General features: G+C 42.1%; 1 protein-coding gene across 1 annotated transcript in view; it reads right to left on the reverse strand.

Annotated features, from left to right (window-relative positions):
* Dcaf13 (DDB1 and CUL4 associated factor 13) overlaps window positions 1–12990 on the reverse strand; it is a 28123-nt gene extending 15133 nt beyond the window's left edge. The window contains exons 1-5 of the mRNA XM_041637725.1: window positions 12833–12990; window positions 7736–7935; window positions 7175–7282; window positions 3853–3942; window positions 2464–2619 (exon numbers count right to left, since the gene is read on the reverse strand). Of these exons, the coding sequence (XP_041493659.1) occupies window positions 2464–2619; window positions 3853–3942; window positions 7175–7282; window positions 7736–7935; window positions 12833–12902 (624 nt within the window). The 5' untranslated portion in view covers window positions 12903–12990. The remainder of the gene's footprint in view (window positions 1–2463; window positions 2620–3852; window positions 3943–7174; window positions 7283–7735; window positions 7936–12832) is intronic.
* Window positions 12991–13045: the final 55 nt, after the last annotated feature.

Raw genomic sequence — 13045 nt, forward strand, 5'->3', positions numbered from 1 at the left:
CAGCCCTTCAAAAATCTTTGAGAATTCATTTATTTTATGTGAATAACTGTTTTGCCTGCATGTATGTCTATAAACCACATGCATGTTTGGTGCCTGTAGATGCAGAATAGAGTGATGGGTTCCTTGGAACTGGAATTACAGATGGCTGTGAGACACCCATGTGGATGCCGGGCACCAAATCTAGGTCTCCTACAAGAACAGCAAGTACTCTTAACCACTGAGTCATCGCTTCGGCTCCTCTATCCCCTTTATTTTCTGAGACAGTCTTTCACTGACCCTGAAGCTCACCATGTTGGCTAGAACTGACCTGTGAATCCCTAGGATTCCTGTCTCCACGCCTTAACATAGGTTATAGGCATGCTGCTATGCTCAGGATCCCTGTCTCTGCACGCTAACATAGGCTACAGACACACCACATGCTCGGCTTCTACATGGGTGCTGTGGATCCAAGTTCAGTCCTCTAGCTTATACAGCAGGCCAGTTTCCCACGAAGTCATCCCTCAGCCCCTAATCCCACTCCTTTTAACACTCTTCCTTAGTCGTGGCTCCAGATACCATAGCTCTTGGCTTCTGTCTAACACCACTTCCTGTCGCAAGCAGAGCAGTTCCTACCATGTGCACAGAGTTTAATGAAATAGAAACGAAGGGAAAAGGCATGATCTGGGTCCCCGTTTTCAAAAGCCTGTATCAATGGTTGCTTCTGAGATCTCTGTTAGCTGCCCCTTAACCTCTTAACTTTTAGTAGCTTCTCATTATGTTACCTTTGAGGAAGACCAGGGCCAATTTCTAAAACAAAGACTTTGAAATGAACATAGCAATAAGTTCCACCCGGACTGAATATAAACTTTCACACTGTAAAATGTGACAATCCTCAGTATTAACTTCTGACTTTACCAGAATTTTAGGCTTCAATATTTTAACAGAAAATTAATTATTAATGAATAAAGGAAATAACTACTCTGTTTGTTCACAGCAATCGGCCCCACCCTCTCCATTAGCTTTAATACACACACATCATTTGCTTTTATCACTAAGTCAATTCATAAGATAAAAAAAAAAAAGCTAGTGCACAAATAGAGCTATTAAATAGGCAAGTTTGAAAACCATGGTCAATAGGTCATGACCAGTAATTATGATTTCACAACTGGCCATTAGCTCTTCTGATATGTTCATCAAAATAGGAAAGTAAAATATTTGTATGCCCTGTCAAAAACTAGCAATCACTGTCTGTGTTTCCTGCTATGTGTTAGTAACGACAACCAAAGAGAAGATGGGGAAGGAAGATGCAGGAGGCACCCAGAACACATGGCTCTGACAAAATCAAGACGAGGGATCAGTGAACCTTCTCCATAAAAAGCCAGAAAGAAGGTATTTTAGGCTTTACAGGCATGTGATTCCCAGAACAATGATTCCAATTGTTCACTATGGTAAAAAAGTGGCTACAGACAGTAGAGTAAGAGGGTCTGCTTGTGTTCTAGTGAGACACTGTAACAGGCAGTGGATAGGCTGCAACCCCTGCTCTGGGCCCGTGGGCAGCCTCACGCAGAAGTGTGAATCCAGGCACATTCTGGAGGCAGGGTAGTCATGTCTGCTGGCCTCTTGGCAAACCGTCCAGCACAAGCTCACACTGTGCTGCAGCACACCATGTCCCAGCACACCGCATGTACAGTTATACTCCGCTACTCTGGCCTAGCTGTCCCTCCCTCTCTTACCACACTGGCTCTGAGAGAGTCTGAAATCTGCATTCCAGGATTTCCTCTTACAAATTTACACAGGAGCTTCCTAGTAACACTGAAAGAAAGGGTGTCTTGACCGAGTCTTCTCGAGGCCATTTATTGTTATGCATTCAGAAAAGATCAGGGAAAGGTCTGGAATCCAACAGCCCCATTAGCCTCCAGGCCAGCCTCTCTTCCCAAGTTCACAAATAGATAGTATGCAAGGCCGACCTCACATCTGCACTTAGACCAAGAAGGAATTAGGAATAAACTCACATTTCAGAGCATAGATGACCTGAAAGTACTAACCATGCAATCCAGGAGTGGACATGCATATTATTGTGAGCCATGGGCACCCTGTGACATACAGACATGGACCAACATGCTCAGTGCTCACTCTGACCGCAGGAGAACAAAGGAAAAGGAGCATCTTCCTCAAAGTACAATGGTACAGATGGAGCAGTATGGAGAGCATGGAAAGGAGAGCTAATGAGAGGCCTGGGCAAAAGGATCGCAAGTTCAAGAGCAGTCTATGATACCCAATGGCTTCAAAAACAAAACCATAAAGAGGCAAGTATTTATTTGGATTCTACTCTATGAGGTCAGCTGAGAGTTCACAGAACCCAAATATAACCTGGAAAACTTATCAAATGCCAGAAAACCATTCAAATGTAGAAAATGTTTCCTAAACAGGGCTCAGATTTCATGTTAAACAATAAGCAGAACTTATTTTTTAAAGGAACATTACCTCAATGGGGTTAAATTTAACACTGCATATACTGTCAAATCCCCAGTTCATTGAGCACACGGGGCTGGTTCTTTGTTCATCCCAAATGTCTACTTGCTGTCCACAGGTGGCGAAGACAGGGTCTTTCCAGTGATGGTCAATGCCGGTGTACACTGTCTTTGAAAGCGAAGGGTGTTAGACACGTGCGCCTCACTAAGACTTTAGACCAGCATACTTTAGAAATCCTTGCTACAAAGAACTTCTTTACTGTTCTCCCACAACCCTTTACCACCTACTGTGAACCGAGCTTCCTACATTTGGGGAGTGACAGGGTTGGCACATCCAGAATGTAATAGGCAAACTTCACTCTGGAGAAGCCACCTTACCAATCATGCCATCTCCCCTTTGGGTAAATGTAAAGAAATTTCTTTGAAGTCCTTCATTAAAGGGCAAAAAGTGCCAGATGGCAGGGATGGCAGTGGACACTTTTAATCCCAGCACTCAGGAGGCAGAGGCAGGAAGATCTCTGTGAGATCAAGGTCACAGCTTGGTCAAAGACCTAATTCCAGAACAGCCAGGGCTGTTGCAGAGAAACGCTGTCTCGAAAAACAAAAAATAAAACAAAACAAAAAGAATATTCTGAAACAAGAATTGAAACCAGAAGCTGTACCTAAATATACACTAATGCATAACAGTAAAATAAAGCAACAGTTTTTAAAATGCACATATTTAAAGATTAAACTGAGCTTCAGAATTTTGTATGCTTAATACATAATGTCAGCATTACAAACATGTGTAAGCCAAATGTTGTAAATCGCACTTAGGCTGTCTCTGAACCCATGAAACTTGAAGAACAATTTCTGAGAAGTTTAAGATTATGTGAGAAGCACAAAACCAGACAGGAGCCAAGATATTATTCTCCTAACATTTATCTTGCACAGTTCTCCCAGGACTTCAGTAATTCTGCATAGCAGCCTCTACATGACTTGTAATGTCTAGCATGGATGGAACAAACTAAAGAGAAATCAAATTCTACTACACTGAGCACCAAACAGCTATTCATATTCTTTTTTTTTTTTTTTTTTTGGTTTTTTGAGACAGGGTTTCTCTGTAGCTTTAGAGCCTGTCCTGGAACTAGCTCTTGTAGACCAGGATGGTCTTGAACTCACAGAGATCCACCTGCCTCTGCCTCCCAACTGCTGGGATTAAAGGCATGCGCCACCACCTGGCTAGTTGTTCATATTCTTAAGTTTCAAAAAATTTAAATTACATAGAATGTAACTTTTACACACTGCTATAGTAAGCCAATGATTAGATATAAACTCTCTCAGTTGTTACATGAGCTTTCCTTTTATAATTATAAAAAAGGCAAGGGATTTCAACAGGCTATGCCCCAGTGTGTCTTTGTACCTTTCCTAGTATGGTCTGCAGTGGCTCCTCTTCTTCTCCACAGCCCGGCCCATCCATTTTCCACTGCTTCACAGTTTTGTCATCACCAACCTAGACACAGTTACCTTATGATGACTTTAAACAGCAACAGTTGTAAACACATGTATCAAATTATAAGTATTTCATTTCAAACAGTAACACATACCATTCTTTCATTTTTACATTTATTTTCTACTACTTTATCATAACAAAGATTTGTAATATGTTATAAAATATATAAAGCACATAAAATCAAAAACGAAACAGTATGAGTTAAGCAAAATGCTAAGAATAGATCAAAATTAGGTCATATAAGAATGGTATTTCAAATCAAGGAAAAAATATAATAAAATGGTTTTGGAATATAAGATTTGGTGTAGGAGGTCCTTCTGTATTTGTGTTGCTTTCATTGGTTAATGAATAAAGAAACTGCTTTGGCCTAATAGGGCAGAACTTAGGTAGGCAGAGAAGACAGAACTGAATGCTGGGAGGAAGAAAGGTGAAGTAGGAGAGAGCCGCCATGGAGCCGCCAGAGTCAGACATGTTGAATCTTTCCTGGTAAGCCACTGCCACGTGGCAATACATAGATTAATAAATCAAGGTGTAAGAGTTAGCCAATAAGATGTTAGAACTAATGGGCCAAGCAGTGATTTAATTAATACAATTTCTGTGTGGTTATTTCGGGGCTAAGCTAGCCGGGTGGCCGGGACGAACAAGCAGGCCCTCCCTTGCAACAAAGATTAATCGTTTAGAAAGTTTTGAACCTGGCACGGTGACATACACACCTACAATACCAATAGTCAGGTGGTAGGGGTGGGGGTGGATTTTCAGTACCTATATCAGGCTCATGACTGCCTCTAACCCCATAAAACAGGGAAACAACATATGGCACACTTTCTGGCTGGGATATACCACTTTATCAGTTCAGATATCAGAGGAGAGCCATCAGGAAGAGCAGAAGTCTCACTGCCAGCAGCTCCAGCTTGCCACCCTTCTACCATATATGGTCTATTCACTGTGTCACACAGCTTGACCTGCTACTATGTTTTCCTACTTAAAGTGACTTTAAGTGCCACTCCCCTGACACCTTTATATTTCACATTTCCTCATACTGATGTAACACTACAATCTCACTCACTAGTTCTACACAGATGGTGCTAAGGTTAGCTGTGACTTTTCTTAAGGCCCAGAACTTCACCTACAAAGGACAGTCAACTTCACTCAAATAACCTGCTAGTTCAGTTCATCACACTGGAGCCTTCTCCTCCTCTAATCCTGCTGGCACCGGCTGACGTCTCCTTTTCCACGCGACAGCTATCTTCTGATGTCCCTCTCAGTCATCTGACAGACTCAAGCCTCCAAACTAATACTCATCGGAACACCATTTCTCACAGGTTTTATTCACCAGGTAGGCCCTCTATAGTGGTATATCATTTGTTTTAATAAATAAAGTTTGGGGGCTGGAGAGATGGCTCAGAGGTTAAGAGCACTGACTGCTCTTCCAGTCAATTCGCAGCTCACAGCCATCTATAATGAGATCTGGTGTCCTCCTCTGGCATGCAAGCACACATGGAAGGAATGTTGTATACATAATAAATAAATCTTAAATAAATAAATAAAGTTTGCTTGAAGATTAGAAAGCAAAGCAGTCAGACTAATCAGCCATACAAGTCAGGGAGTGGTGGCACACACCCTTAATCCCCCAGGATTCTGGAGACAGAGGCCAACAGACCCCTGTGAGCTCAAGGCCACCCTGGGCTACACAAGACTGATTCTGCCTAAAAGAGAAACAGAGCTCACACAAAGGTGATCCCAGCACTTGGAGCAATTTAATCACAGCACAGCAGCGATAGGGCTAGGAGGAGAGAGGAGCGTAAAGAGGGAAGAGACAGGGACTCAGTGTTGCAGAGTTTGAGGATTCCTGGAGACATTTCAGTCTGAGGTAGAGGTGAGAGCCAGTGGCTGGCTGTAGTATCACCACCAGCTGAGCCTTCCCTGCTTTTAAAGCAATCATCTCAAGCACAGCAGGGAACCACTGTCCATCCGCTACAGAGCACGGCTAACGTCAACTAGTATCTACACACCAACATTCACAGCAGCATTACTCGTAATAGCAAAGAGGTGGAAACAAACTAAAAGTTTGTTCCTAAACTAAAAAAATGAGTGGGTTAAAAAATGGTATATATGCATCACTGTTAATATTATGTCACCTCAGGAAAGGATTATAGTGTGTGCTACGTCACAGGTCACCTTGACTTCAAGCTATATGCGAGGAAAGCTTAGGCAATTGCACATACAAAGACTATGATTCTACTTATGTGGAACATCTAGACCAGTTAAATTCAGAGACAGAAAGCAGAAGTTGTCACTAGGCCGCGAGGAGAGCATGGCACTGTCACTCAGTGAACAGAGTGTTAGTATGTAAGCTAAGCTGTGGGGGGGGCAACGGTGGCGGCAGCACAGTGGTATGAACGAACGGAATGAAACTGGACACTCGAAAATGGCTGAAACAAAATGGGAGGCGGTGGCGGGGAGGAGGCAGAAATCTTTAATAAATTAATTAATTAATTAAAAAAAACCAATAAGATAATGAAAAAATGTTCTTGTACACTATAAAGATTTATCACTCATATTGGTTTAATAAAATGCTGATTGGCCAGTAGCCAGGCAGGAAGTGTAAGTGAGGCAACCAGACTAACAGAATTCTGGGAAGAGGAAAGTCAGAGATTCAGTCACCAGCCAGACACAGAGAAAGCAAGATGAGAATGCCTTCCTGATAAAAGGTATCAAGCCATGTGGCTAAACAGAGCAGAATTATGGGTTAATTTAAGATGTGAGAGGTAGTCAACGATAAGCTTGAATAAACAGGCAAAACATTTCATAATTAAAAAAAAAAAGAAAATGGCTGAAACAGCAAATAGTCTATGTATTTGTTCTTCCCCTACACACATACTTTTCAGTGATTCCTTATGGACAAAATACAAATTATTCATCTTAGCACGGAACATCGTCCACAGTAAGTCACACAATCACTCTCACCTCAATTCCCACTAACTCCACTTCTATGTGTTCAGGATAATAGGTCAATGGTGTTCAGTACTTGTTTGTAAAAAGGCAAAAACCAGTACGTACGGGTAAGGCTGGACTACTTAAAGAAGAGTGGGGCTTGTCAAGGTTTAATACGCTCTTCTGTACTAACGAGCTCCAAAGGTCCTTGGAACGCAGTTATGAGCTTGGAAATAACTTATGCAATCACATCTCTCTGGGCATGCTGGGAAGACTTACTGAGCAGCAGCGTACTCACAGTGAAAAAGGAAGTCCCACAAAAGCGAGCGCATATCCCTCGCACAAAGCCTTCATGTGCTTGTATCGTTCGGACACATTTTCGTCTAGTCAGGTTCCAAATTTTAACCTATGAGAAAACATCAAACATTTCAGTGAACTCTAAATATAAAATATTCTAGAAACCCCACACTGAAAAGGATATGAGTCACTCTTCTAGGCTCTAAAACCAAAATCCTTTGGATGAAAATAATGTACTGCATATGGATAAATGTGTCAACAAGCAGATAGCTCAACTGTCAAATCCTCTGTTGATTCTAAAGTATTTCAGTCTTTTTTCCCTTACCAGATGGGAAATGAAGTGTTCACTCATCAATAACAACTTTTGTGGAAATTCAAGTACCCTCATTATAAACATGGTTGACCTCACACCACTGAAGTGGTATCACTGTAAGATAAGATTAAAAAAACCTACTAAATATTATTTCAGAGTTTAGGCTTAAGATTAAACTGAAGTGAAACCCGCATGAAAGGTCTGTGAGAGCATGTGTCAGTTTAAGCAGTAGACTTAAGGTGGACTTGCCTCTCCATCACATGCCCCAGAAAGGACGGTCGTCAGGCTCTTCGGATGCTTTGCCAGGCAATTGACTCCATCACGGTGACCATCCAGAGACGCAAGGAATGGCTTTGCAAACACTCGTTCCAATTTGGTAGCATTTAAAGCTCTTACATATTCTCGTGGGACTTCAAAAGGATGTAAGGTTGGATCATAGTTTCTTGGAACTGGAATAAGAATAATCTCTCTTAATAAAATAATTCACATTTACTAGTTCCTGTGAAAAGCCCCAGCTAATCATGTAAGCTGTTACTCACTGAGCCTTTAATTAGGGATACTGTTTTCTGTTTAGCGCTATAAAAGACACAAAAGCACACCTGCCACCTCCAAACCTTTTCAGAACGATGGGAAAACCATGGCATATATAGCCTTGCACACACACAGCTTTCCTTCCTACCATATTCAACTGGGTTGTGACCTTTTACTGGTGGGGATCTAACACGTTGTTCATTTGTACTCCTTCCTATGCCTACCACAGTATCTGGAACAAAGTCAAGATCTACGACGAACTAAAATCTATATTGCTTGTGCTAGCTGCTCCGTGGTACTGGACACCGCACTGACACACAACACTGTGATTGCTAACTATGAACACAGCTACTACTTGTCAAGCACTTTGTACATTTGTTTACCTTAAAAAGCACTGACATAAGAGTTCACTACTGCAAACATCTCATCTTAACTCAGGTCTTCTCCCCGGTACCCTACAGTATCTATCACTCTACCAGTCTCTTCCACTCTACAGTTTCCCATTGTAAAACTGAGGCCCGGAGATGCTAAGCAACCTGCCTATAAGCCATGTTCTTAACCAGCCTGCCAAACAAACGGTCTCACTCTAAGTCCGTGTCGAATCAAATTCAACATGTAAGAGTGTATACATTTTCCCTATGACTTCACCCTGCTATCTTTGCTTTCTGACTAACGGCATAGCATATCCAACATGCAATAAAGCTCAAATCTTGGTCATTCCTGAGTTCCATCTTTCAGTCTCCACTCCCAAAATTCAAACACTCATCCTCTTGGAAACAGTCATTCTTCCCTTTCCTGTATGTCCACTTAGAGTTGGCCCTGATCACCTTATACCCAGACTACTATAATATTACCTTGACCTGATTTGGCAGCAAAACTGTTACCAGATTAATCAAGCACATGTCATTCCCATAAATATAATTTTTAAAGGCCACCTGCAGTAGTTGTCAGACCTTTAGACTGTCTCATTGTAACACAGTTTTTGAGTCAGTATATTTAATACAAGCATCATTACCATGTCCTGCTTTCATTAAAATTTTGCTTCCAATTAAGCCTCCTGAGAGAAAAATTTGAGGCCTCCAAATGTGGTTTCAACATCCGGTTTTAATGGAGAAAGACTCACTGACTTCCACACGGTGTCATGTTAATGGGATGCAATCAGACCATAACCGAGCACTTGCTAGCACATTCTCCCGGTGATACATGTGACTGCGGTCACTGTGAACCTCCCACATACGGTGATGGACAAAGTGAGGACGGACTTCACAAGCAGACCCAAAGAGAAGAGGTCTAGGGTTGGCGATACTCATTTAGGGATATTTACTGTTATTTCTGAAGTATGTTTCAAAATGTTCTATCTTCTCTGATTCGTACAACTAACTGATATCTAATAGTTAAAAAGAAGGTCGATCACGCTGTTTTCAAGTATTTTTATGTAGACAAAATCCATCATTATAAACAAGTTCAGTATAAGAATTTTTAAATACTGAAAACATTTCCAAACATATATTTTCAAAAGAATCTCTGAACAACACAATTTTTAAAAGCAATGTCCTTGCTTATCACTTAGAAAAGCTGAACATGTGGTGCACACCTTTAAACCGGCGCTCCAGAGGCAGAAGCAGGGGGGTCTCTAGAGTTCGAGGCCAGTATAGTCTCCTATGGTACGTGTGGAGAATTCCAGACTAGCCAGGGTTAAAGACCCTGGCTCAAAATCAAATAAACAACAGGGGAAAAAGGACTTGGAGCAGATTATAGGCTTTATTTTCTTTTAAAAGGCAATACTTAATTCATAGTTAGTTTCTTCCAAGAACCTTGCCATAATAAAATCAAAGTACTTCTGCGAGAACAAACATTTTTAAAGTTTTTATCATCCTACAAGTTATTATACGCCATGATAAATAGAAACTATAATAACTGCACTATTCCAATGGTAGAAGCAAGTCCTCCCGCACCAACTCTGCTCTTCTCAGGACACTCAGCATAAGACAGGAATGAGAGTATAAATTCATTACAATTACAGAAATGAAAATTAGAGGACCTTGTTTGTTTGTAAACGGGGTCTCACTATGTAGCCCTGGTTGGTCTGGAACTCACTTTGTAGACCAGGCTAGCCTGAAACTTACAGAAATCTGCCTGCCACTGCCACTGTTTGTTTTTTGAGACAGGGTTTCACTGTGTAGCCCCAGCTGTCCTGGAACTCACTCGTCACACCAGGCTGGCCTTGAACTCACAGAGCTCCACCTGTGTTTCTTTCCACCGTGCCTAGTGCTTGCCTCTGTCTCTGAGTTCTGGAATTAAAGGCTTGAACCATCAAGCTTGGCTCAGTTTGTTTAAGACAGGAAATACACACTGATGTTCTAATTGTTTGCCCCACAGTGCACTAAGTGCCAACGTTTAGTGCACAGAATTAAGTCCCAATGCCTTTCTGCTCTTCTAAAACTTGGTCTCACTGTCTCACCAGCTTCAATTCCTTCGGGGAGTTCAGCTCCAACAAGTTTATTCGCTGCCATTTAAAGCTACTTCGCACTTTCCTTCTGTACATCTCTTCCATCAAGACTTAGCTTTCATCTCAATCCACGCAGACCTCACACACCACAGTCTCACTAAGCCTTCTAAATCACAACCACTGTGTCCACCTCCAACTTCATTCATCCAATCAAGGGCAGACACTAACCTAACATAGCCCCAGGCGTACATCATAAGTACAGGACACCACAGTTTGAAATGCCCATAAAAACCACATATATACATGTAAGGTGCTCTTACACATGAACCAGCCACATCAGAATTAAGTATATTTTAAAAATAAAGGTTCACCAGTACTTACCCCAGTTTTTAAACACTGCATAAAATTTACAAAGAAACAACACTAAATAAAAATAAGCTACAACAAATGCTTTTTTTTACATTTTATAGCACTCCAAAAATCCTGTTTTTCCATTTTGCTATTAACATTTCCATTCTAAATCAAAAAGAGGAAGACACTGAAAAATGTTAACGACAAAAATGGCTGTACCTCCTAGAATAAGATTCAGTGCCCAGGCTCTCACCCACTCATTCACTCCTTCAGCTATTTCTGTGACTCACTGAGCACAGTGCACACGGCAACATGACAGGAAAGCCTGCTAATCAAAACACAACCATGAGACCACGTGATAAGCGCTGACAGAAATCTACAAATCTGTACTGGAAACACAGGAGAGGGTACTGAAATGCAGGACGGCACATGAGGGGGATGAGTATGTAGAGACGATGGTCGAGAGAAAGTTTCCCACAGGTACAGCTGGAACAGACAGGCCAAAATGCACCCACACCGGCAAGGTTAACACAAGCTGCTTACCAGCAACACCCTGGCGGGTCAAAGTGGTGAAGGAAGAACCAGGGAGGTTCGAAGAGTAAGGATAATATCAAATCCAAGTGACAACCTACACTGCATTTAAGAAACAGTGTCGTGTGAACTTACTTGGGCACAGAGACCATACACCACATCTTAGCAAAACTCACATATACACACACACATACCATATATCATATCTTAGCAAAGCTCACACACACACACACACAAAGACCATATACCACGTCTTAGCAAAGCTCATATATATTCACACACACACAGACCATATACCACATCTTAGCAATGCTCATACACACAGAAACCATATACCACATCTTAGCAATGCTCATACACACAGAAACCATATACCACATCTTAGCAATGCTCATACACACAGAGACCATATACCACATCTTAGCAAAGCTCAAATATATTCACACACACACACAGACCATATACCACATCTTAGCAAAGCTCACATATACACACAGAGACCATACACCACATCTTAGCAAAGCTCACATATACACACAGAGACCATACACCACATCTTAGCAAAGCTCACATATACACACAGAGACCATACACCACATCTTAGCAATGCTCATACACACAGAGACCATATACCACATCTTAGCAAAGCTCACACACACCATATATATACACATATATACAGAGACCATATACCACACCTTAGCAAAGCTTACATATATACACAGAGACCATATACCACACCTTAGCAAAGCTTACATATACACACACAGATCATATACCACATCCTAGCAAAGCTCACACACACACACACACACACACCAACGATGGTAACCTCTAGTAACCAAGAGAGAATGTTCCAGCTCCCTCTTCTTCACGTACTCTCATTCACTCTAAAGGCAAGATACTTCTGTCCTTTGCCTAGTTATAGCTACTACTCTCTTCAGTTAGAACTGTCTGTTCATACAAGAGCAGTCTCCTGTCATTTAGGTTACCAAGAACTAATTCATAAAGGGTCGGCATGCTAACAGGGAACAGACCAGCAAAGATAAGTAAAACTCACCAACTTCATTTTAACTATTCTCTCCTCAAACTCACAAGAGCAGTTATGCGAAAACTGATCGCTTTAAATCTCTCATCTTTTTTTCTTCCCTCCTCCAGAAGTAGATAATCCGAAATAGTAAAGTGCCCAAAGCAGCAACTAAGTTTTTAAAAGTCTTGAACCCTGAACTTACGAGTTTGACTCAAACTCCACTTTCCAACAGCTACCAATCTGAACACGGAGCGACACACGCTGAAAACAGAAAGCATTCTTCCCGTTACTCTAGACGGAACAACTTCCCACTAGCGGAAAATGCTCAAAAAGGACTTGAAGAGATGTGGTCCAAAGAGGGCAGCCCTGTGTGGACAGAGCCGCCTAGCTCAAAAGCTGCCCAGAGGCAGGCAGCCCGGGAAGGCGCGCCTTCCTCGGCTTCAGCTCGTCTCACCTCTTTGTATGTCCAGCTTGGTTTCGCGGACATAGTTGTCGGGGTTCCGGCTCAGCATCTTCACCTTCATCTTGGCGGCTCTGGGTCTCGGGCCCCACGAGCCTCTAGCCGGGTTCAGGTTCTGCCAGCCTTCTGGCAGACACGCGACTTCCGCCTTCCGCGGGCCTCTTCCTGTCACATGGCTCCGCCGCGTAGCAGCGGGTTGGCTGCCCT

This window comes from Microtus oregoni, unplaced genomic scaffold (assembly GCF_018167655.1).
Source record: "Microtus oregoni isolate MIOR12 unplaced genomic scaffold, Mior012 000053F_ref0000044, whole genome shotgun sequence".
Classification (NCBI taxonomy): domain Eukaryota; kingdom Metazoa; phylum Chordata; class Mammalia; order Rodentia; family Cricetidae; genus Microtus; species Microtus oregoni.